The sequence below is a fragment of the Pleurodeles waltl genome, chromosome 3_1 (genome assembly GCF_031143425.1).
Source record: "Pleurodeles waltl isolate 20211129_DDA chromosome 3_1, aPleWal1.hap1.20221129, whole genome shotgun sequence".
Classification (NCBI taxonomy): Eukaryota; Metazoa; Chordata; class Amphibia; order Caudata; family Salamandridae; genus Pleurodeles; species Pleurodeles waltl.
This window is the reverse complement of record NC_090440.1, coordinates 567,930,979-567,957,815: the sequence shown is the minus strand read 5'-3', so window position 1 is coordinate 567,957,815 and position 26,837 is coordinate 567,930,979. Positions and strand designations below refer to the sequence as shown.

Here is a 26,837-nt window from a genome sequence, read left to right as displayed (position 1 = left end):
AGTGGCGGTCGCCACTAGGTAGTTATAGTTGGGACTTAGTTTCTATAGAAAAAGCATTTTTTTGTTTTGCTAATAACTTTGGCGCAGTTTGATGAATCTTCACAAAATTTTACCAAAAATTACAATGCCCACTTCAGCGTCTGCATGGAAAGTTTTGGGGTGATCCATCAAGCAGGTGCTGAGAAAAAGCAGGGGTCCCAAAACGCTTTTTCCCCCATGCATTTTTCCATAGACATTTTGAACAGGAATAGCGCCTGAACCACTCGACGGAATTACACCAAATTTGGCAGAAAGGTAGTTCTTGGTCCATAAAGCGACCTTTTTGTTATTTGGTGTAAATCCGTTCAGTAGTTTTTGAGTAATTAAAGATAAAACAAATTTGTATATATAGGGACGCGAAGGCTACGCGAACCCTCCAAATCTCATACTGAGATCTGATTGGGTGCCTACACTACAACAAGGAAGTGTTGGCAGCCATGTTGGGACTCGGCTTCAGCAGAGTCCCAGAGAAAGATTTAAAAAAAAGAAAAGAGCCCAGAGTAGGGACACCCCTATCCCTTAACTCTGGTGCTGGGGTCACAAAGTGACCACCCTAGAACAAAAAATATATTTTCAGTGGGAAACCAGCCAAAAGTTAAATAAAAAAAAAAAAGAAGAAAGAGGCGCAGGCTCCCACACTTGTTTAAATGCAGCCCCAGGGTGGGCCAGGACCCAGAGGCAATTCAATTTTGAAAGCAGGGGAGCACACCCTCCCCCATCAGCCCCAGGGGCCACCACCTCCCCAGGGCAACTTAACATTGGAGAGGGGGCCGCGCAGCCCCCCTTGTGGAGCCAATCATAGTCCTGAGGACTGCCACCCCCCCCCCAGGGCCAGCTCCTGCTATGTCCCGGGGTGCCCAACACAGGACATAGCTGTTTGCTCTGACTTGGCAGGAGCTTTGACAACTCCTACCAAGTCATAGCAAAAACTCTGGTTCCAGCAAGTGAGAGCTGTTAAACAGCTCTCACTTGAAGGAAGCAGAGATTTCCTGCCTGCATGGAAACTACTGCTTCACAGAGTGGGAGCTACATGTTTTGCAGCTCCCTCTCTGTGACAGCAATGCTGGCTCCCACAGGAGGTGGGGAGCTGGGACCGTGAGGGCTACAGGCTCCCCTGCATTCCCCAACCATTTTGACTGGGTGACCCATGACCCCCATCCCCGCCAAAATATTTAATGTTTATGCTGGACCCCGTGGGATGGGGTTCCCAGGGCAGAGATAGGCGAGGGTGGCCATGCGGCCCACATTCCCCACAAAAAATAATATATGAAGGCCGGGCCCTGGGGGATGGGGTCCCAGGGGCTGATATTGGCCGGCACAGGGGGGGCACGTGGCACCCACCCCCAAAATAATATATAAATGCCTGGCCCCGGGGATGGGTTCTCTGGGGCCAAGATCAGCCTGGGGAGGCAGGCCACGTGACACCCTCCCCCCCCCAAAATATTTTAGAAGGCCGGGCCCCTGGAAATGGGGTCCCCAGGGCCGAAATTGGCTGTGGGAGGGGACCACGCAGACCTGCAGCCAACTCCTGCTGCACATGGCCAATGGCCGTGCGTGGCAGAAGGTTGGGTGGTTAGGGGGGATGGCCACAGGGAATGGCTGCAGGCCAAGCCCTATAGCCAACTGCCAGCGCGCACAGCCAAACGCTGTGCACGGCGGCAGTTCAATTAATATATAGTCTTGAAAATTACTTTATGTTAAAAAAATAAACAAAAATAAATTCACTGAAAAAAACAAAGGTCAATGGGGTGTTATAGTTAGGAAATAGAAATAAAACAATTGAAATTCACTTTAAAAAAAAATCAAAGGTTAAAGGGGAGTTATATTTAGGTTCACATTTAAACATACTGAACCTTAAAAATTCACCTGTTCTAGTTAAAGTTATCTCAAGTAACTTTAATTTGTACCCTAAGGTAACTAAAACTTGCGCCCTCGCCTTGATTGCTAATTACCCACAAATTACGGCACTCAAGACATCTTTGATAACATCATTGATAATGTCAACGTAATATTTGCAGTAAAAGTTTTGATGAAAAACTGTGCATGCTTGTGGCGCGAGTTATGGTTACCTTAGGGCACGAGTTATAGTTACTTGGGATAACTAACTAAAACAGGTGAATTTCTATGGTATTGTACATTTAAAATGTGAGCCTAACTATAACGTCCCTGTAAGCTTTGTTATTTTTTTTTAAGTGGAAAAAAAAAAATATATATATATATATATATATATATACACACACATATACATACACACACACACACACACACACTCACACCCACACCTAGTGGCGGTCGCCTCTAGGTAGTTGTAATTAGGACCTAGTGTCTATAGAAAAAGCATTTTTTGTTTTGCTAATAACTTTGGCGCTGTTTGATGAATCTTCATGAAATTTTCCCAAAAAACAAAGGTGGTCACTTCAGTTGCTGTCTGGAAATTTTAGCGTGCTACGTCAAGCGGGGGCAAGAAAAAAGGGAGGGGTCCCAAAACGTGTTTTCTCCATTAATTTTTCTATAGAGTTTTTAACAGAGAAAGCGCCCGAATAACTGGATGGAATTACACCAAATTTGGCAGAAAGGTAGCTCCTGGTCCAGAAAGAGGCCTTTTGCTATTTGGTGTAAATCCATTCAGTAGTTTTTGAGAAATAAAAAAAATCCAAATGTGTATATATAAAGGGATGCGAAGGATTCACAAACCCTCCAAATATTGTGCTTAGATCTGATTGACTGACAACACTTCAACAAGGAAATGTTGGCAGCCATGTTGGGATTCTGCTTCAGCTGAGTCTCACAAAAAATGTTAAAAATAAAGAAAAGGAGCCAGGGTACGGACACCATGTCCCCTTAGGTCTTGTTCTGGGGTCTCAAAGGGACCCCCCAGGGCTAAAAAGCATTTAAAAAATTTTTTTTGCCAAGGGCAATGTTAATTTTAATGTGGGGGGGGCCGCCCGGCCTCCCAGGAGCCCTGTGGACCACCAACTCCCAAGGGCTTTCATGAATTGTAGGGTGGGGGGCGCTCTGCCCCCCTCACAGGCCCCTGGGACCGCCACTTCCCCTAGGCTTTAATGCAAATAAAGCAGGGGTGCTGCGCAGCCCCGGGGACCACCAACTCCCTGGGGCTTCAATTTAGTTCTATGCAGGGCGGCTGCACTGCCCCCCCCCCAGCCCTGGGAACCACCACCGGCCTGGGGCTTCAATCTAATTCTGTGCGGGGGCTGCGTGCCCTCTCCCCCCCACAGCCCCAAGGAACTCCACCTCCCCAGGGCAAACACTAAAAAATAGAAAGAGGGTCTGTTTCGGAACCTCACAACCCTGGGGAACACCATCTCCCTGGGGTCTTTTCATTGGAGGGGGACCACGCAGCCCTTCCTCGTGGAGCCACTGATGGCCCTGGGGACCGCCACCTCCCAGGGCCGGCTCCTGCTATGTCCCGGAATGCCCACTGCAGTCGCGACTAGGTAGTTATAGTTAGGACCAGGTTTCCATAGAAAAAGCATTTTTAACTTGTTTGGCACCGTTTGACGAATCTTCACAAAATTTTCCCCAAAAAAGTGCCCAGGTGATTCTTGTTGAGCATGGAAAGTTTCTGAGTGATCCATCAACCGAGGGCTGAAAAAAAAGGGAGGGGTGAAAAAAAAGTAATGTTTGCCATGTTAATTCCATAATTCCATAAGACCTTTAGACAAGACTACAACCTGAACTGGTGGATGGAATTACACCAAATTTGGCAAAAAGCTAGCTGTCGGTTCGCAGATTAAATTTTTGGTTATTTGGCGTAAATCCGTTCAGTAGTTTATGAGAAATCAAGGAAAATCCAAATTTGTATATCTCTATTCATGAATTTTCACGAATGCGCACAAGAATAGAAGCGCTTTAATTGGCTGGCCACAACCGGACTAGAAAGTTATGACTGCAATTTTATGTTATGGGAGAGGGTCCCCGGGGCTGAAAATAGAAATGATAAGTGGTATAAGGGGTCAGGGTGGAGGTACCATGACCCCAGGGGTGACATATAAGGGTGTTTTAGAGTCAAATTAGGGGTTTAACATGACTATAACTCGGGCCCCCGTCGTGCACAGCTTTTTCTTCAAAAATGTGACTGCTAATGTTTCATTTATACTTTTAAAAACATTATATAAGTTGTCATGACTGCTGTAATATCTGGGGAAATTAGCAGTGCATGGCAAGAGCGTGAGTTATAGTTACTTGAAATATATGATTTTGTACGAGTGAATTCAGAACCTAACTATGACGTCCCTGCAACCTTCGTTTTTTTCCCAGTGTGTATATGTGTATGTATGTATATATATATATATATATATATATATATATATATAAGCATGTGTATTTGCAGCTACAGATGCCATCGAACATATATATATATATATATATATATATATATATATATATATATTTATTTACACGCACACACGCATGTACATACACTCACACAAACATACACATATAAATATACACTTCTGGAGGAAAGTGACTTCTTTCTTGGCATGGTTACCCCCATTTTCTGTCTGTTGTCAGTATTGTGTCTACTGGGTTCCTGCTAACCAGGACCCCAGTAGTTTTGCTCTCTCCTCTAATATGTACCTTTTTTTCACCCCACATTTGGCATACTGGTATCCCCATGTAAGTCCCTAGTATATGGTACATAGGTACCCAGGGCATATTGGTACCAGGTGATCCCTATGGGCTGCAGCAAGTATTATTCCACCCATAGGGAGCCCATGCAAAGTGTTCTGCAGGCCTGCCATTGCAGCCCGCGTGAAAAGGATGCATGCACCCTTTTCATTACCAGGTCACTGTAAGTCACCCCTATGGCAGGCCCTCTGAGCCCAGAGGGCAGGGTACAAGTACCTAGCACTAGCAGAGGTGCCCCTGTGAACTCCAGCTGCATTCTCCTGGACTTCGTGAGTGCAGGGATGCCATTTTATGCATGTACTGGACATAGGTCACTACCTATGTCCAGCTACAAAATGGTAACTCCGAACCTAGGCATGTTTGGTATCAAATATGTCGGAATCATACCCCAATACTTTTGCAAGTTTTGGTTGTATGATTCCATGCACTCTGTGGGCTCCTTAGAGGAACCCCAGCATTGCTACCACCAGTCTTCCAGGGTTTTCCGGGCAGCCCGAGCTGCTGCCACCCCTCAGACAGGTTTCTGCCATCCTGCTGCTTGAGCTGCTCAAGCCCAGGAAGGCAGAACAAAGGATTTCCTTTGGGAGAGGGGTGTTACACCATCACCCTTTGGAAATAGGTGCGACTGGCTTGGGAGGGGTAGCCTCCCCAAGCCACTGGTTTTCCTTTGAAGGGCACATTTGGTGCCGTCCGTGCATAAACCAGTCCACACTGGTTCAGGGACCCCCAGTCCCCGCTATGGTGCGAAACTGGACAATGGAAAGGGGAGTGGCCACTCCCCTGTCCATCACCACCCCAGGGTGGTGCTCAGTGCTCATCCAGAGGGTCCCTGGATTCTGCCATCTTGTTTCTAAGATGGGCAGGGAACTCTGGGAACATCTGAGTGGCCAGGCCAGGCAGGTGATGTCAAAGCACCCTCCTGATAGGTGCTTAGTTGGTTAGAGGACCAGTACCCCTTTCAGGGCTATTTAGGGTCTTCCGCTGGGGTGGGTCGTCAGATCCGGCTTGTAAGATTCCAGTAGGACTCCTCTGCAACCTCTGCTTTGACTTCTGGCCACTGGAACCACGACTGGACCCTCCAGGAACCTACAAGCTGCAGATGCACGAGGACGACTCTTGTGCAACACTGTATCCAGAGTCCCTCCCAGCTTTGCAACAGTTCCCTCGCCGTGCATCCTCAGAAGACTGCAACTCTTCAGTCTGCACAAGAAGAAGGAATCTCCCTTGGAGTGAAGGGGTCACTCCCCTGCAACCGCAGGCACCTACAACAAGCGGCGAGTGGCTGCGTGGATCCCCTCTCCTGCTGAGCTGCGTGGATCCTGCATCACGGGTGGTGGTCCGGAGTAGTCCTCTTTGTCCTCTCTGCCAGCTGTCCAACTTGGGTGGAGGCAAGCCTTTACCCTCCCAGGCAGGACAGTACCACCACCCCACCCCCCCTCGGTGCACTGCGTCTCTTGCAGCTGCCAAGGCTTGTTTGTGTCTCCTCCAAGGGATCTTCAGGCATCGTGCAGCTCCAGTCCCCAGCACTCCTTCCTGCAAATCCCAGCCTCCCACATGGTATCTGCGGTGTGAGATCCTCTTCTGTAGTGCTGCGTGGGCTCCTTCTTGCATCTTCTGTGTACTCGTCCTGTGGGACTCCTGTGGGTGCTGCCTCTGCTCCTGTGGACTCTCTGCAACTCTAAGGCTCCCCTAGACTCCCCCTCCTGGGTTGAGTCCTCCTGGGCCTTGCTGGACCCTGGCAGCACCTCTTTTTCTCCAACTGCGAAGTTGCCTTTGCCAAGGCTTGTTGGTGGAATTCCTGCACCGACACCCATCTGCAATCTTCCATCCAGCGTGGGACTCCATCTGCATCCATCAGGAACTCTTCTCTGGCTTCTGGGCTGCAGTACTGACCTGTTTTTCTTCACCGTCGACCAACTCCTGCATCTTCAGTGTGGAGGGTAAGGGGCACCTGCCCCCACTGGACTCTGTAGTGCCTTCTGGACTTGGTCCCCTCTCTTCACAGGTCTTCTTTCTTCAGGAATCCACCCTAGTTTACTTGCAGTCTTCTCTGGGTGTCTTCTTTTTTCCTTTGCCTCATTTTGAGTGGTTTGGGGAAAATCCAGTGTTTTACTCCTGCATTTCTGGTTGATAGGAGTACTGTGTTACTTACCTCTGTGGTTTTCTAATACTTCCAGCTCCCCTCTTCACAGTTTACTTACCTAGGTGGAGGTACCTTGTTCGCATTCCATTTTTTAGTATATGGTTTATGCTCCCGCTAGGGTCACTATTGGTTATCATTATTTGCAATGTTTTCTAACCTTTTCTATGCCTATTTCTGATTGATAGTGTATATATTTAGTGTATTACTTGCCTCCTAAGGGTGGGTTACCTGTCTAGTATTTTGTGGTGATTTGTGCCAAAAATAAAGTACCTTCATTTTTGTACAAATGAGTGTTGTCTTTCATGTGTGTAATTACTGTGTGTCTAGAGTGGTACTTCATGAGCTTTGCATGTCGTCTAGATACACCTTGGATACTCATCCACAGCTACCTCTAGAGAGTCTGGTTTCTAGACACTGCCCACACTTCACTAGAGGGGATACCTGGGCCTGGTATAAGGTGTAAGTACCCTAGGTACCCACCACACACCAGGCCAGCTTCCTACAACTTCTAAATAGTACCACAATCTGTTTCTGTCCCAGTACAAAAATTGTTCGGTAACACGAAAAGGGCCAACTGTATTTACTCCATTGAGCAGCAAAACAGAACAATATGGAGTTACTCTATTTTCTGCAAAAATTGAACATTTCTGAAAATCAGCCTCAGTATGGCCGTTTCTGAACGTTCTATTTGTTGTGCAAAATCATATGCATATGGCGTTATTTAGAGTTTGTCAGACTTTCTAAATAACCAGCAGAGTGTAATAAATTATTAAACCAATAACTGTGTGGGATCAGATTAATTTGTCATTGGAAATGGGGAAGTGTTATTTTTTATTTATTTCAAAACCTTCTTTATTGAGAGGACGAGGATGGAGTGTTATTTTAAGTTAACACTGTAGTTAGCTGGGCTCACAAAACTACAGCTTTTTAAATAGTTGGAGTTGATATTCAAATGGTTTTTGTGTTTAGATAGGGTGGGTTTTGTTTGTGTTAAATGTGGGTAGGTTTGTGTTCTGGTTTGGTATGGTTCATGCCCGTTTTGTAGAAATCACATTGTGGGCAAAGTGGAAGTAAAGGCCTTGGGTACACTTTGTTTATTAAGAAGGGAAGGGGCACATCCTGGACTTTTTAAAACGGCAATAGTGTGGGGATACTGTGAGAAAAGGTCGGGCTTAGAGTCAGAGAGGATGCGAACTTCAGGGACTTCACTGGAGAATGCACCTACTTTTATGTGCTGGGCCCAAGTAGAACATTTAGATGTTGGAAGGGTTTGAGGAATGCTGAACTTGGAAAAATATGAATGCTGGGATGGAGTGATGGGATACAAGTGTAGTCTTTTTTGTTTTATTGCACAGCTCTGGTGTCTGATTGCTCCAGCTTCTCTTCAAAAGACAACACAGGTAACACAAACGGCAGACACCTTACAGATGCTGTTTTTAGTGGTAAGCATCATGTACTGTACTATGCATGGCATAGGGCACCTGACATGCATTTAGTAACAAGCATTTTAGCCAGACTATTCAACTAGGGTCGTCTCACCTGCACTGGAGAAGATCACGATTGCAACATCCTAGTAATGCCGGCGATCATACATTCACCCCAGAGTATATGGTTGTGTGTAGCTTACAGGATGTGTTTATGGTGGTGGGTTTCTTACCTGCTTTCTGTTTGCTGGCTGGCACCACACCAGGACTGTTTTTGGTGTAGCCCACCTTGATGCACAGTATTCTGTGATATGCACCTCACCTGCAATTTATATGCTGATGGGCACCTTACATTTACCATAATAGAGGGAAAAGACCTTAACAGCACTGATTTTGGAGAACATTGTACTTGTTCGCTACATGGTTTCAGGCGCTTTACCTGCACTGTAATCAGAGGGATTCATCTTACTTGCACTGTATTTGGAGATCCACGATGTACCTGAAAAATATCTGGAAGCGACCACCTTAGCTGCAGTGCTTTTCTAGGTGGCTGTCTTACCTGCAGTGTACTTGGCGTATGTAATATGACCTCATCTGGACATGTGGCCTCCACTTAACTCTGTAGCGGGGTCTGACCTGCACTTTATTCAAAAGGGTGTATCGTACCTTCCCCATAATCAGAGGAGACAATCTTACCCTTGGGCACTTAGTGGTAGTCATCTTATCCGTCATACATGCACTTATTGACTGGTAGCCATCTTATCTGCACTGTATTCAGTCTCTGCCATGTTTCCTAGATGCCAGTAGTGGGCATCGTTTAGTTACTGTAGTCTATAGTAGGAACCTTAGCTGCACCGTATGGTGGGCCTTTTTCATGACTGACCATAGGATCATGACCCAAACAGCAGCAATTACCCCTAACTACCGTAAATTAATAACGCATTAAAAACACGCCGACTTTCTTCAGCACGTTCATATTAATTTCTTCCACAATTGTTTGAAGTTACTTTAAACAGTAACAAATGAGTCAATTTTCAAAATTGCATTTCACTTAAAGCCATCTTCCCTGCTTTATCTTCAAGGGGCAGCACGCTGTCTTTACTGTAGAAGCAGGCATCTTACCTGTAGTACATCTCGCAGGCATGCATATTTCTTTCAACTGTAGTCAGTGTGGCCGTCTTACCTGCACTGCGTTTGGTAGCACAAAGGGCATGAGAGCCTCCATTGGCACAACCCAAGGAGAGATGGTTGTCCCAAAGCTTTTCCCCAGAAAAGGGCCCAGTGGAACGTACTCCCACTTCTGAATATCACGAGCTGAGGAATAGAGAACAGAAAAGACACTGAATTCCAAGAATCGTTTCTTCTCCCGTTCCATAATATGGTTTATTCCCTCTGACTTACTCTTCTTCCTAGACCCCTAGCTAAAAACCTGTGCTCCTATCCCTCCTGGATTATTCAGCATCCTGATCTCTTCTATTGGCCTTTTACTTGTTGTTCCCCATCGATCCCAGCTCCAGCAATACTGCTTTCCCTTACTGTAACCCCAATACATTCCTGCTCCCAGCTTTTAAGCCAATTCCGGCTTTCTTTCTTCTTATTCACTACTACTGCCCTTGTTCTAGCTCATGTTCTTTTTATTTCTGTCAACCCACTTTCCATATTCTCCTCCCTCGTTCAGGCCCAGTCACCCTCCTAACCTCAGCCAAGCTATTTCTTCATCCTCCCTCTGGATCCAGCCCTCTTCCCATCCTAATCTCTGAATATCTCTACTAGTTTTCCTCAATGTCATCCTATCCCTTCCTCTGTCCACTTCTTGTGCTCCAGCTTTTAATGTATCCTGCTCTCACCTAATCCTTGCCAATTTATACTGCCCTACTGCAACCCTTCTCCACGCCTCCTTGCATCATATTCCCGAATTCCCCAATATACATCCATGCCCTGTTACATTTTCCAATGCTTTAATTGTTCTCTTATGGTCAATCCCAGACTCTCTCCTGTCCTCAGGCCAGTCCCATTCTTTCCCGTATCCCTTCCTCCTCTTCCGAACGCACCTCTTCACCTTTTTTTTAACCTGCTTTAAACATTTCCTCAGCTTTTCCCCGGTCTTTCCACTTCCTTCTTCACGGCTTTGACCTGCCACCTCCGGTGTCTTCTATCATTCCAGCCTTTCTAGTGCTATTCTCTAGTCCCAAGCCGTCCTCCCAGCCTTTTCGAGACAGCAGATGAGGCATAGACAGCGAAAGTGATGACCAGGCATCCACGACTGACAATGTGACAAAGTGATGGTGAGGGAAGGATTATGCGTCAAGATTATTTTTGAGAAGTGTGCTTAGTTTTTGCTTTTCATTTTCCAGAGCCGCAAAGTTTTACATAACAGAACAGTCCTTTTATCAGTCTGAAGGTCTGTGATCCACCAATGAGGTTGTGCGACTAGTGACATCTCTAGAACTCAAAGATTAATCTTTCTTCTTGATATGAGAACTTGGGTTCATTAATATTCTGATCACATTTCGAGGTTGCTTCTAGAAAGCCTGGGGCATTCTCTGACTCGCACAGATGGCTTCTAACTACTTCATTGGATCCAGGAAAAAACGCCTGTCATAGCCTGTGTCATTTACTGATTGTCCCCCCTCGCCACACAGGACCTTTGTTATTCCTGGACTGTTCTCAGATCTCAAAGTTTAGCCAGGGCCATTCCCTTAATGGCCACAAATGGTCTCATACCTAGACTGGCCATGAAGGCTTGTCCAGTTTCCAGTGTGTGCCCAAAAACATCTGCCTTTCCTTGGCTGACTGTAGAGTATTTTTGAATTTCCTAATGTTTCCTGGATGTTATGATGCTGCGCCTCACCACCTATCTTGGAGCACAATTAGAGTCTCCCTAGAGGCATGAAAAAAGACGGAGGAGACAGGAAGCACCTGTAGCAATGAAGTAGGTGCCATAAGGTCCAGCATCCAAACTGCAGCACAGTCCCGAGAATGGAAACCACAATTCTAAAAAGCATTATAAAATATACAACATGCTCATATTGCTTATAAGTGCAAAGAAGTAGCTTCTATGTCTGATACAGGATAGGCTATTTCCACGAAGAGAGGCAAGAAGAGAACTCCGAGGCAGCAACATAAATCAATTTTCATTTAATAAAGGTACTTAGATCAATCTGTATAGCAAACACACGAAAGACCCATTAAACAAATGACATCCCCATGCAGAGAAACACAAACATAAAAAAAACTTGCCTTGTTACCAACCAGGAAAAAAGACAGCTGCACAGAAAAGGCAGAAAAACACAGCAAGTTAATATCTGATCAGATCAGATACACAAGAGAACACGTGATGCCACTTTCAAAACTGAGGAAGGACGTGCAGGAAACTGCAATGCAGACTTCAGTTATCACCTGATTGGAAGAAGCAATAAAGACTTAAGGCCATTCCTAGAAAAGTACAGAAGTGACGCTCACAATGCCTCCTAGTGGAAGGACCAAGGAGCAGTGCACTTGTCCGTATGCATTCACTGCCGGGAAGGAATAAACGAGGTTGCCATGTCCTAGGACTCCCGCTCCACCAAGCTGACCCATCTAAAGGAACTTGCCGGAAAACGGACATTTGTAGGTTTCACCTCAGGGTATTGAGCAGGATCTCCGGGTTAAATTAAGATGCTGAAATTAAACCCATGCACCCATTCAAAGGAAATCAAATCCCGACTCCAATCCAGACGGGCCTCTCTCTACAAGATCATTCACCGCCGACCCATAGCACCACATATTCTAATGCACTAATTGGAAATGAGCGATGCCTCTGAATCTAGGTCTGTCCCTGGATTGCTGATGACTTGCCTTGTTGGAAACGGGGTTCTGGAGGGCAGAGCACACCGAGGAGCCAGAAGACTTTGGACGCAGTAGTCTGCATGTCCAAAAGACATACCGAGGGAACCAAAGACGCAAGATGCAGCAGCAAGAAAGCAAAGTTGGCAGCGACCTAACACGGTTTCCTGACCCAGCCTGTTCCTGCATCCTAGGGTTTACTTCTATGTGTCAGGCTTCGGCAGGCACTCTTCAGCTACACCTCTCATTTCACTGCTTACATATTTTTTGCAGATCAAAGTTATGGACCCAAACTAAACCAAAGATCATTGTTTTTGCCTCTCAACACATTTTCAGTTTCGTTTTTTTTTTTTAATAGATTTGTCAGCTGAGGTCTACAGTTCTGACAGAAAGACCCTCCCGGCGTATCATAGCAATAAAAACTTCTGCTTTCGGGGGAAGGCGGGATGCACATTAACTGAAGTCTCCAATGCTGGTGTAGAACTTCACAGACAGCCCAAACCACCGCCAATACATCTTCCCTTAGCAGCATCACTGGAAATTTACTGGGAGTATGCAAGTACTGTACACTGTTTTTTTGTAGCAGGAGGTCACCTATGCATGAGCCCTCCCTCACCATCCATGGTCACACACAATGAAAAGGCATTATAAAGAAAGGCTGAAGTGAATCATTAAAATGACTTGGCATAAGGGTCAACGAGTCCATGCTGTTCAAGTCAGGTAAAAGGTTTTATTATGCATATGGTTGAAGTAAGGCTTGTATGAGGGGCTTGGTTTAGGGTTTGCATTCGGTTTTAAACTAGGTTAATGGTTAGAGTGGACACTACATGTAAGATAAGTTAAGCAACGGTGGGTAGGATTATAGGTTGCATCACTGTTATGCTTTCGGTGAGTATAAGGTTTAGAGTGTGATTAGCTGTTGGGTAAAAGGTAACAGATAAGGAAGTGATAGGGCAAGCAACAACATTATTTTTGCAGAGGAATTTATATTTATGTGTATATTGCGGCAGACAAAGGAATGTTAATAAAAATATATGCTGCACATTGTTGGTTGTAGGGATTCTCTGAAAAATGTTATCTGCATTTGTATTCTCTCTAATAATATAGACCCCTATCAGCATCTGTAAAACATCAGTACTCATTCCTTACCGCTCCAGTCGTTCATGAGGACCATTCCGAAAATGTGCTCCTCGGCCTTCGAAATTGGGATTGGCTCTCCCAGGGCATTTCCAGGGCCTGCAAAGAATGCCTGCCACACCGAAATGAGAGCGTTAGCGCAACTATATGGTGGTGCATGAATAGCTTCAAAAAGTAAGCATCATCACAAGTACATGCCTTAGCATGTGTCCGCGCACGCACATCGGATATGTATCAGCATAAATAATATAGTCAACTGTATCAGCGCAATCACAAGGGAACATGTCAGTGCAAGTCATACAAGGAAAGAGGTGAATTAGTACGGATGAAGTGTCAGCACAAACGGAGAAAGAAGAATTCATTACACATTGCCCTGGATGGTGAGATGTAGATTGGCTCATCGAGCCCAAAGTCTTCAGTCTTAGGGGCCTAGCCAGGGTGTGCTTGGACATCTCCAGAGATGCGCAAGTAGGAAGCTCCTGTTCACTCCTGATGCTAGTGTCTGAGGCAGTAGAAATAGAATTTGGGCAAGATGAGAATTTACCATCATGGATATCTCCTATCGCTGTCATTATGGGCCGATGCACTTTGTACCTTAAAGTTTGGGCACAATAAACAAATACAGCAAGAGCAAGACACCAAAGAAAGGAATTTACAACAAACATTCCAGTGCTTAAAACTTTTGCTGTATATTGCTTCCATAGGAAGTCTTTACCATGAACAAGTTGATAAAAATCTAGTTAATCACTGTTTTGACGTCACACAGAGGATGTGCTTGCTTTCCCTTTGTTCCATTGCCTCACCCAGATCGCCAGAGACCAGAGTGTGATGGCAGAATGGAGGCTGGCACTCCCACCTGCCTACTCCCAGGTCTCCATAGAGCCAAGGGAGACCAATGAATGTGGGTGGCGCTGTGACTGGGCCAACAGTCTTCTCCCTTGTCAGCGCAGTGATATGTTTTCTGGATTTCTCTCCAGAACACCGGCCCGAAAATGGGTTTTCTAGACTCTCTGGCACGAAGGCCGTACTCAATGTAACAACATGAGACAAAGAACTCTGTGGCCTGCAAGCACCTCACAGACCACTGTGAATTACTTGAGTAGGACATGTTTTATGTAACAATCAGTCCTAGAAAACTTCACAGGCATATTTAGTGGAACCCAGACCCTCATTCATCACGAATAGACACATTTAAGAACACTAGGAACTCAGAAATATAATCTAGTGCACACAATATGAAAAGTAACTACTATCAAAATAAACAAGATAGTGGCGATGATACTTGTCAGTAGGCAAAACAATAGAAAATAATTAAACATTATGATGTTATTATAGGGCTTCTTTACATCAATAACCCAAACCCCTTTTCCCTAGTCTAACTAAATTTAGCACCAAAAGGGGCCTACTTGAGTTTCATGGATGGACCACACTTGCCTACCTTTTCTGAACAATAGAAGCAGTGTTCTGTAAAGCACCATCCCCCATGGTTACGTTCTGCATCTCAGAGGCTATGCCCTCAAGTCGGTAGATAAGCACATGGGAGGGCTCAATGTTCCATCTCCACAGCCTTCAGCAAGGAAATGTTTTTATGGCTAGGAGTTGCCTCTCAATCTCAAATCCCTGAAGTAAAGCAAAGTTCTTATCTATCTAATGACACCCTTTCCAGTTTATATACTGTGCCTAAACATTTTCATAATAAACAACTATTAGTAAAGCCACCTCTAGTATTTCACTTACTCATTCTGTGAAACATTGCTTATTGCTTAAAAATAATAACTGAGAAATCAAGTTGTCAATATCTATGAAGCTGTATTATTTAAAAACAATGAAAGCAATTCAAACCATGAAAAAATAAACACAAATACATCTGTCAAGATGAATTATCAAATTGAAATGTTTAAACACATTAATAAGTTATGCATTTCTATTTGAAACATACACCTAAATAAACATACATGTATATTTCAAAAGGGGATTCCCAAACACAAAATATATGAAGGTGCGGTAAGTACAGTGCTGGCTCTCCACTCGCAAAGTGAGTGAGGAATGTGGTTTTGGGTTGGAAAAGAGTAGTAAGGGTGGGTGGCAGGAGGCCAGGTATTGTTTTGTTTGTGTGTGGGAGACTATAAGCAAAGGGTGTGTAGGTGGGTGGCAGAAGCAATGTTTATTTTTTTAAGTGGGGGGATTGCAGGGTGGTGAGGGGTGGGTGGCAGGAGGCCAGGTTTTTGTTTATTTTTTTTTCCATGTTACAATGGCTCTCCTATCATTACTCTGCTCCTTTGTATATGTTGGAAGTAGGGACAGATAAATCGGGAGCGCCATTTAGAACATAAAGTTTTAGGTGGTTGCAATGTGATTATTGGGGATGTGTTTTCGCCTCGGGTTCAGAGTGACAACTCATGCTTAATTTTTGTTGTCTATTTGAGGTCACTCAGAGCCCCTTAGTGAAAAACATTTGCTACCCATCTGTAATTCTTTAACCAATAAGCACTCATTCTGTATTTCTGCTAAAACAAAATAGATCACCAGTCCTTTTTAGCCAAGTAAAGAGGAACTGAACAGTAGGACAAAGGCAGAGTGTCAAAGGTAAAACGAAGCCTGAAAATATAATTTGCTTTTTGTTTCAGAAGTACAGCATTAATGTCACCATAATCCCAGAGGAAACTTCTATATATGGCATGTACCACATTTACTGTCCCACTCTCTGCTCTTCATCCTTGCATTCCTACCACCAGGAACAAGATAGGAAGCCTAGAACAGCTGCATTTTTTCCTACACATTGTAAACATGAGCTGTGCAGAAATACCAAAGAGAGGGCAGCATTTTGCTAAACAAAGATTTTTTTTTATTACCTTCATGTATTTTTTTTGATAATTCTGAAACTTTCACACTAGTAGTAACGTTATATATGAGTGGGCTTTTGCGACTAAGGTTTCAAATGATAATTGGAACTTTTGTAATGCATTTATTATTGCATACCCCCATATTAACCAATGGTAGATTTCCCTTGTGAGTGTTGAGTCACTGTTGAGGAAAAGGTACATAAATCATGCACTCGTGGCCTGGCATGGGAGATGGACTGAAGTGAGCTCCGGTGTCGGCCCAGCTAGCTATGGCCTCCCGATATACTCTGTGGGCCTCGCGAACATTGGACCGGGGACCCTCAAGCTGCAGAGACACCCCCGCTACAAAAGTGAGCCAGTTTTGGATCCAGCATGTACTCCAAGGAGTACTGCCAGCTGCATCTCGTTCTCTGAAAACAATCAGAAATGGTGGGTGTATGCTTAGTAGAGGCCTAAGGGGGTGATGGCCAGGCCTCCCGCCTGCATTCCCAGGCAGACCAAACACCAGAGTGAGAGCCTCCAGCCAGATACACTTGCATCTGGTTTGTGCCCCGAGGCGTCCCTGGTCCAGAAGCCTCACCTGAGGAGCAATGGAGACCGGGTTGCCCTCCCAGGCATCTACCTGAGGTGGCGACCACAGTCCTGATGAGTGTCTTTGGGGAGGCAGCCGGAATCCTCTGGCTGCATCTCTGACCTGAGTGAGGCAGCTAACAGATCGGAGCTCGCATGCTTTCTGTGAAGAAGTTTCTGAGTGCAATTTGCGCTATGTGGCCGCTCTGCTGCACACACCTTGGCAAAGGAGACTTGGGGGCCGGGTAATGCTCCCCGACACCTTCTTAAGATGGTGAATGTGCACGTTTAGGATACCTAAAAAGCTCCAACCTGGACCATCTGCCTGAACTCATGTACACTTGAGCGTGCTTGTGACATTAGTTCTGTGTTACAGGAGCTCCCTAAAGCCTAAAACCATCAACTGGTGCCTGCTCCAGGACAGGCCACCAACACTCCCTGGATCTTCACCTGGCGCTCATGCACATTCCCCTTGACCAGGGAGGTGGCCTCCAGATCTTCAGTTCCAATGTGGAATTGGGGCACTTGAGCAGGATGGTGACCACACCCATATGAATGGCCTGAGTGGTGGAGACCTTGAGACCTGCTTCTTGCATTCTGGTTTGGGCTGCTCGGGTTACTTACCTGTAATCTTCATTACTCCAGGTCCAAGTCCTCCCCGATATAGTTCTGGGTTTCCCCCCCACCCTCCCTCTGGGGGGGAAAAGGAGAGATGGGATTAATTATTTGTGCTGTTTTCTTGTGGTTTGTTTGCTATTGCAGGCTGTGTGTTTAATGACTTCCCCATTTTGTAGTTGCACCTGGCCATATTGGGGGAAGTAATTTGAGTCTGCTAGGGAATATGGTCTACCAGAAGGAGATGAGATCTCAGTGGCAAAGATTGGATTGGGGAGGATGGACACAGAGTGACCTGAACCCTGTAACTGCTGACTACAGTCCTGTTGACAGATCTTGAGGAGGACAGGCTACCAGCGCCATCTTGGTAGAGTATCTGAGCCAGAAAGCTGTGGCCCCCGGGCTCCACTAACACCCAGAAGAGAAGACCTTGACACGAAAGTACAGAAACACTAACAGTGGAGAGCTGCTCACAACCTCCTATCCTACCCACGAGGAGGAAGCACATGAACTAAATGGTAGCTCCTTGAAGACTATGTTCAACACCACAACTGCAATCTACTAACAGGGTGGACCGTCCATGGTCAGGGGCCCTGCCGTTAAGCACCGTGTCACTTCAGACACTTATGAGCAGATGGGTGGGTACCTGGGTCGGTCCCCTTTCCCATCTAGAACTGTTGGAGAGATCAGTTCCAGTGCCTATGCAACTAGTCTAGCTCCCTTCAAAAGGCTGCTCTAATCACATGGCAGTTTGTATAAAAAAGGAGGGGAATCACATAGTAAACACTGGCGACCTCTTCTGGGGGTTGCGTTCACCCGCTGCTGCTCTTGAAGAGGTCAAATGCGTGGCCCCCCTCTCCCAGACTAAGCCGCAGTGAGGTTCCTACCGTCTACACTTGCACCACTACCGGCTTGGTCCAGGATGGAGGTTCATGATTAGGGCCAGCTTCCATAACTCAATTATTCTCCCCCAGGTGTATTTAATGACAACATCTTATCTCAATCAAGAAGGGTCCCTGTAACAATCACCAGCTGCTTGTGTTCCCCGTGCACCTTATCAATTGTAGACAGCGGCCATGTGGCATCACTAGGCGAGGTGGGTTAGTGCATCACATTACAATAGGCAGGTCTAGATCAACCACAAATCCATGGCAGCCGTTAGGACTGAGGGTTCTGAACACAAAGACATCATGTCAGTGAATGGACATGGATCCTCTAGAACAATGGACTCTGCAGAGACTTCTCAGATGAAATTGGACAGAATTTCAGAGGCCATTGCTGAAACCAGAAACCCATTGGAAGAAAGCATTGATGGTGAAGATGATCAGTGCAAACTCTCCAATAGAGTTCACCACTCATAGCTGGCACTCTAAGAGTTCCAACCTCAGACATCTGAGACTTACAAAAACAAATGAAAGAGCTCACAGACAGAGTAAGCTTCCTAGACGGCACAGCAGAGGATTCTGGGGGTTGGGCCAAAAAGATCAATGCACATATCCTCAGGATGACAGGAGGGAGAGAAAGTAATAACTCCACGCACTACATTGTGTCCTGGTTGTGTGAAATGGTCCCTCTTCGGCGGATATCAGCTTCTTTCCCGGCAAAACCTCCCCATTGGGGCTCTTCCCACATCCATGGTGGTCAAGATCTTCAAATTCCAGGGATCAATATGTAATACTGTGAAGCACCAGACAAGTAGGACATTTTGCGGTCAGCTCCAGAAATATCATGATCTTCCACAATGGTCCTATAGTGATGTTTGGTGATCCAATTGAAAGAATATTATTATTACTCACCAGTTTATGATGTACAAGTTCAACTAAATCAAATAATTTGACCCTCAACCCTGTTACCGGAGATCAGTTCGACTGAGAATCTAAGCTGGACCTTCTGACCACAATCCAATGCTGATGCACATTTCCTGAGGGAGGGGGTATCACCCATCCCTACATGGCAACGTCAGTGCGACACCTTAGATGATCCAGTATTATGCATGTCATTGAGAGAACATATAGGACACTGCTTTAAGGCGAACGAAGTGTCAGCTCATTCGGACTTAACAGAATGGGAAGACTAACATGGTACAGCGGAACCCCTGCATCCGCACATCAGTGGGAATTAGGAGACAAACAAGCAACTATTGGAGCTTAATGTGAGTATTCGGGATCTTGAGAGTAGTGTGATCTCAGAGAAATCACAGACTGATGCCTGACACAAAAGGAAGAGAAACTATGCCACTCTAGTCACAAGACAATGCTGTCTAGATTTTGTGGCATATACAGCCCGTCAACACACAGAAGGTGATAAGTCCTTCAGAATTCAAGCTTGGCTAGCTAGCTCCCATAAAAAAGGTATGCCCCTGACTAGTATCATGGACCTGCATGGGTACACCAGACTTTCCTTGAGTGTTACAAACTACTATATGAGAATGACGACAATAATAAAGACACGGACATTGATAAGAATATTTTGCTTCTTCAGCTCATACAACAAGGTGATGACATGCAGTCCACAAGAGGTAAAGGACACCATCTCTCTGCTTGTACATGGTAAGTTTCCAGGTGCAGACTGCATCCCCCTGGAATTCTATGTAACCTTTGTGGAGTACATTGCAGAAGTTAGGACAGCTATTCAAAAGCTTAAAAGGTGGTCCTTAGAGCATGGCCCAGGTCGGCAGTACTAACGGTTGGCAGAGAAAAAACATGCAACACCCTGAGTTGGTGATACAAGGTTCTGACTCGCTTTGGTCTTGGATGAACCTTTCATAGATGAATCAAGGTCCTTTACACCATGTCTGACCCACGACTGCAAACAGGTCGGGAGAACGCATAGCAACACTGGGCTTGCCATGGTGCTACACAGAGCTGCCCCTTCTGCCCTCTCTTATTCACTTTAGCAACTGAACCATTCTACGTAGCTCCAAAAGGTTGGGAGGGATTTGGGGATCCCAAACAGGGAGTCGTATGATATTATTTATCACTATGTAGACGATCTGGTGCTGTGTACCTGGGACGCAAAGCATGCCTTGGTTCCATTATCAGAGAGCTTGACATCTTCAGAAGTTTGTTTGTGCTGAAGGTGAACTAGGGTAAATCCAGCCTGTTAGTAGATGAATCCCAGATCCGCCCTAACTTGGAAGAGTCGTGTGGAGGCCCTCCCCAGGTGGGAGACCTCCATATTTACATATTTACGGTTGCAAGTCAATCATACCCAGATTGACACCCTGGACAGTAACTTTGGGCAACAGGTATGTTTGCTTAGGCCACAGGTGACCTTTTGGATGGACCTTAGAAGTACAACAGCTGGCCGAATAGCCCTCTCCAAGATGACACTTTACTATTACACAAACTTGCTGATTGTTGTCCCCAGACTGCATTTCAAAGACCTGGACAGACCAACGTTGGAATTGATATGGAATGAAGGTCATCAGCAGCTGGCCTTTGGACACTTTGAAAAGCACTGCGTCAAGGGAGACTGGGGGTTCCCTACTTCGAATTGCACTATTTAGCAGCCCTAACCCAATTGCAAATGCAGTGACTTGCAGGATGTTATACTTCAGAGTTAAACACCAACACAAAGGGGATAGAAACAACAAAGCTAGGGCAGTGGATTATGTGTCCATCTAGGCAGCACAACCCAGTCTTGCCTTGAGTGAATAGCATAACACTGTCACTGGCGAGCACTGAGACACAACGCCATATGCACGTGCCATTACGCTTGCTTTGCTGCTTGCCTACATTGGACTTTGTAATAGTAATTGTGCGGAGGGATGGGAACAAATTCACTCGCTAAAGAAGACTTCTTTTAATATGGTATTTATGTTGGGTATCAGGTTTTCCGAAAGTTGAAGGGTACTAAATCCCCAAATGTTAGTTTCTTGTTTGCTTTTTTATGTCCCAGATGCATCAAAAAGAATTCAACTGATGAACAAGTATCCCAAACTTCTTTTATTCATTTCCAAGTTTTTTGCATGTTATTCATACCGAACAGCCAGCTGGGGGTCATGTAACTAGTTAGCATGGAGAAATCTGATTCGTTATCAGAAATTAAAATGGTGCTTATAGCTGGTTCGACTTACTGGTAAACACGACTGAGCTTCCCCCAGTTTATTTCGAGACTCAGGACCATATTAGCAGAAATGTGGAATATGGAATATCCACCACAGAACCTCAGCCGCATAGCTACTTACAGACACTTTTCACCATGAGTACAATATAAAGCATCACCCCTGACTACATAAGTCACTATTGAATATGTGTAACTCACTTTTGCTCAAGCTAAAATCAAGCTGGGAAAAAGACTTAGCCCTCCCCCATTTGAAAAAAAGACTGGTAGAAACTGAGTACCCCGCGAAGGTCTCTTGAGATATATGGCTCCAACAAATCCAGTACTATCAATCACACAGAACATGCATGTCCCCATACACAATTAGTAAATTACAGTAAAAAGGGCTGGCAAATTGTCTTTGCTACTGCTGAAAAGGCAGATTTCGTTGATATGATATTGGTTTGTGTCATTATCACCCAGTTTAGATACGAGGTTGGAGATGCCATGGTGAGAGTAGTGGGTAGGAAACATTACATAACATCAGATGCTTGTCTCCTAGGTCTTGCTCCCCCCTACCTTGAATGAGGAAAGCAGGGACACAATTTGTTGTTTACTGCTGATTCAGGCTCAGAGAGCCATAATGAGGCAGTGGAAATCCATAAACGGCTCACATATCTGACAATGGGAAAACAGCAATAAAGACATTTACACCAGTGATAGTGCTGTATTAAAGAAGGAGGAAGCACCGGGTCTTTGAAATTACCTTGTTACCAGGAAATGGGACGAGTTATGTCTAGCCCTTTAAGAGACTAGAAAAGAGGATACAGATCCCCACAGGAAGTCCCTATTCTTTTGTTAACAGCTGCCACTGAACTGCAGAGGTAACAGGCCATGAGATACATACCTACATATGAAATCTCCCCCTCTTCAGTGTTACTGGTTCATCTCATTTGCGTTTCAAAGATGGTTCATGGCTCATTTTAAAAGCATCCTCCCCACACAAAACTTAATAACAAACTGTGCACAATACCGATTTCTGGTTTCTTACCTGCCCTAGCTATTAAAGGCTTGTTTGACTGTTTGATTAATGTTTTGCACAAATTCAAAGATATTGTTTAAAAGACAAAGGGACTTCATCTCTTACACCCTTTATTCATATGGCATGCAAAACAGGGACAGGAACAATGACATAAAATAAGGAATAGATATGCAGAAAGTTAATCGTATACATTGTAACATAATGCAAATAATGAGTTGCTGACAAAAATCACCTATGCTATTGTCATGGTAATCACATCTTGATATTGTTGCTATAAAGTATATGGGTTACAATGAAATGCCAATAAATATTTAAAAACGTACAATCACGTGCCAGTTCTGCTTCAGCACTAAGTGTAGAGAAAAAGTACACTGGAACATAGACAAAGGGAAATAGTGAGACTTCAAACTACACAGGGCCCAGGAATGGGGACTTCGTAAAACTCTGCTCACGTTGATAAAACCTTTGCACACACCATGAGCGCCACTTCAAACTGGGGCGGCAGAGCCATCTTCAGTACCAGAGTGAAAGTGACTTGTGAGGCTCCTTTAAATCTTGGGGCATACTTCACAATTCGGGAGGTCACTTTCTGGGCAATACTTGCTCAAAGATGCTCCAAGGACCACTAACATTGGTGTGAGCTCTACATTCTTTATTTGGGTTAAGGGTTTTCCTGAAGGAGTTGCAAACGGACGGATGAAAAATGCTTCATTTTATACACTTTGTGCCAGCAGACCGAGCAGGATTAGAAATTCCAGGTTTTTGTGTCAAATAGGTCTTACCCTTCAAAAACACAAACCTATAAGACATTTAGGCATATAAGAACACTTTAGAAAAATGATAACAAATGAGGACTGCATAGGCACGTTCCTTTAAGTATTCTTTTGCTCATGCTGCATTTTGTAGCAGAGAATACCTTTATCTTTTGCATTGTTTGCAGGATACAGTCTTAGTACAGAAGGCAACTCTATTGCTGCCAGGAGGAAGGATGCTTCATGTCCACGCTCTGTACCACCGACTGTTGAAACTGTATTGCATACTACTACATGACAACCCTTAGTTCAATCTTCCATTAAATAGGCAAGGTTTCCATTTGTTTGGCCACTACTACAGCCTGAAAGGCAACACATTTGAAACGATTCCGGTACTAGTGTCACAAGAATCACAGGAATTTGGCCGGGTGTGATTATCCATGGTGCCCTCACAGCGCACATTGACATCAATCAGATGTAATCAGTAGTGGAAGCTACTATAACTGGCTTGGCATTTCATACCCCTGGCACTGCCACTGCTACCACTGGTCTCATGGTTCACAAAAACACTCTCAGGATAGGAAAGTAAACAGCTATAAAAGTCCAGTTTTCTTTCTTTCTTTACACTTTTTTGCCTCTGGCAAGCCTGTGAGTAGTACACAAGAGATTCTGGAATTATTAAGGGTGGATCAAGGCGTCAACCATATGATGTGATTGGTGGTCAGATTGTATGTGATGTCACTTTCTGTCAAGTGATGTGCTGTGACTTATGCTCTTGTCGGCATTTTATTGAAGTACATCACAGAGCAATACCCAAATTGCACGATATTCCTGAACACTAGTAACAGAAGAATATTAAACAGTAATAACTTTAACAATATTTGACTTTTGTGCATGGAAAGTAACTGCCGCAACTTAAAACTGTAAAATATTTACATAGGCAGTAGAGTCCTTGTATGAGGCAAACGAATCATGAATTAAGACTTCTGGGGGGGGGGGGGGGGGCGAGGGGGGTTCAGTAGTAGTTCAGCAAAACACTTTCAGAAAGAATGTTAAATATATCAAAGTGATTCTTAGCGGATTATATGGGCCTAAAACGGAAACAATGAAAAAAAGCTTTGGATAAAACGCACTAAATCCTAGTGTGAGAAGAAGACTGAGTTGCAAACACACTGTTGTCTATTCTAAATTACGAATTTAAACCAAGGAATACAACTATGCTAGCATTATTATCACTAAACTAACATTATGTGATACTACTTTCAAAATACATTACCTTGGTAACAAAACACAAGGACAAGGAGAATACAGGTGAGAATTTGTTACTAAATCCCTGCATTTTTGCCCATTACATGTGAGGTTCCTTAAAGTTTGGTGTTGTTGCTTCTTTAATAGGACATATTTATCACAAATAACTTAATTTAATGTTGATCAACAAGATAGGAGCAGGACCATCTGGTGATAGCAGATAGTAAGTGTTCTACAATTTGCACAAGGAGTGGAAAAATATAAAAAGACTCAGAAGTGACTGCAGCTCACAAACTCCAGCAAAATCCTGCACTATGCAGTCGCACATGGCCAATCCACCATGGTGAACTCAAAGACTCAGCAGTGTCCCAACCACATTTACAGAAGCAACAGAAAGACTACAGCAGGAAGAAAATGAAATCAAGATGATGGCAATTTCTTATTGGCAATCAGGGTGGCACGCGTACCCCACAAAAGATGGTACACAGGCTGCTACATTGCTGCCCTGGGATCCCCGAGTAGGCACCAAAGAATGAATTGCCACAGATGGAAAAGCAGGTGCCTCCGCCATCGATGTTGAAGATGCATGGTGCAGCAGTACTGCTGAGATTTGGGCTCATGAGTCTGGTACTTGTTAGGACATCACCTGTACATTGCATGACACCACCACCAAGCCATGACGCCTTTAGCAGAGTTTCTTCAACCAATTGGGAGATAGATTAGAATAGATGTCTTCAACCTTTCCTATCGTCAGAGCTACGTCTGATCAATGGAAAGTATTTTGAGCTACTATGAATTAGACAAGGGTACATAAATGACAATTAATTTAACCTCTGCCCCTTTAGAGCACTCAGCCCCGATGCAGTTGGCACAGAGCGTCAATGCAAGAAAAGCTTTATGTGGAAAGTTTACTTGTGGGGTCCCCAGAAAAACAGTTTTGTTGCTTCGTTCTTACTTATGAACTGCCTCTCAGAGGTGAGTGTTTCACTGGTGTTTGTGGTTTCTGTCATGCAATACATTGAATGACAGTGCTTTTGTTATATATGCTACGACCCAGAATACAACACTCATCTAGCAAACTGCACTGGAGTGCATTGGTTGTTGACCAGAAACAAGCCCAACTTTAATGACTCAAGATTAAGAATTACTAGTGGCAGGAACGGTATAGGTTTCATAGGAAAGGGTTTAGTAGACCCCAGGGGATTCTGAAAGGTGCACAAAGGCTTCTTAGTGCTCTGCAAGAAAACATATCTACATACATCTGCCCTCATCCTCATGCCCAAGGGAAAACCCATGAGCCAATGATGAAGGACAAAAATAATGTTTGATTAATTTAGAAAAAGTTTAGTACTTTTCAAGAAAGAAGTAGAGAGGCAGAAGAAGGAAAGAAGGGAGGATAAAAAGGATAAAAAAAGAAGCAGAACAGGAAAGAAATAAAGGATAAGGAAAGGAGAAAAGGAGGAAATGAAAGGAAGAAAGAACGCGAAAGGAGAAAGGAAGAAAGAACGCGAGAGGAGAGAGAACAGAAAGAAAAACAGAAATAAAGCATAGAAAGGGAAGATGGAAGGAAAGGAGAGCAGAAGAAAAAGAGGAAGGAAAGATTGATAGTGATGATAGAAATAAGAAATGAGGTAAAGGAAGGGTGTGTGGATAGCAAGGATGTAAGAAGAGGGAGGAATGTGAAAGGAAAAAAAGAAGAAAGGGTAAAAAGTAATGAAAGATATCAACCAAGTAATGAAAGAAGGAAGAATGGAAGTGAAGAAACAGAACAAAGGTATGAAGGTGAGAAGGAAAGGAAAAGGAATGAAAGAAATAAAGGGAAAGAAAAAGAAGGAAGCAACAAAAAAGAGAAAAAAATAATGAAGCAAAGGAAGCAAAAAAAGTGCAAAGGAGAGAAAGAAAAGAGACCGAAGGACAGAATGAAATAAACAAACAAATAAGGAAAGGAGAGGTATAGACAGAAAAGAACGAGAAAGATAGAAACAAAAAAAAGCATGAGAAATAAAATAGAAATAAAAGAAAAAAGAAAGACAAAAGAAAGAAGGAAATAAAGAATAGAAAAACAGATCAAACAGTGTGGTCAGAGTCATATATTTGTTGACAGGCTTCTTTCCACAAGACTGATGAAATTGATGAGATAACCCTGATTGGATTCAAAACTGCTGCAGTTACACAGAGATGGCTGCAGGGAGCTCAATGGTGCACATATGCCTTCCTGCCTAAAGCTGCATATATCGTGTACGAAATCGAATGATTGATAGACTGTTTTTAATGGGTGTAAGAATGCAATCTTTCTTTTGTTCTGTTATTTGGAGTAAACGCGTGCTTAAGAAATTACCTTTTTATTTTCATGATTTACAGAGTGACTAGTAAAGACGAGGTGCAGCACAGTAAGTTTCTTGACAGCACAGTTTTTGGAACATTTGTTTGTCCCAACAAATCACCACTTCAGTCTGGACGTCTCTAGAAGTGAATTACTGGAAATTTGCTGTCTGAATTAAGTTG

The 26,837-nt window shown here is 44.2% G+C and overlaps 1 protein-coding gene across 1 annotated transcript in view; it reads right to left on the bottom strand.

Annotated features, from left to right (window-relative positions):
- FAH (fumarylacetoacetate hydrolase) overlaps positions 1-26,837 on the bottom strand; it is a 147,787-nt gene that overhangs the window by 50,912 nt on the left and 70,038 nt on the right. The window contains exons 8-9 of the mRNA XM_069222992.1: positions 13,231-13,330; positions 9,440-9,570 (exon numbers count right to left, since the gene is read on the bottom strand). Coding sequence (XP_069079093.1) covers positions 9,440-9,570; positions 13,231-13,330 — 231 coding nt within the window. The remainder of the gene's footprint in view (positions 1-9,439; positions 9,571-13,230; positions 13,331-26,837) is intronic.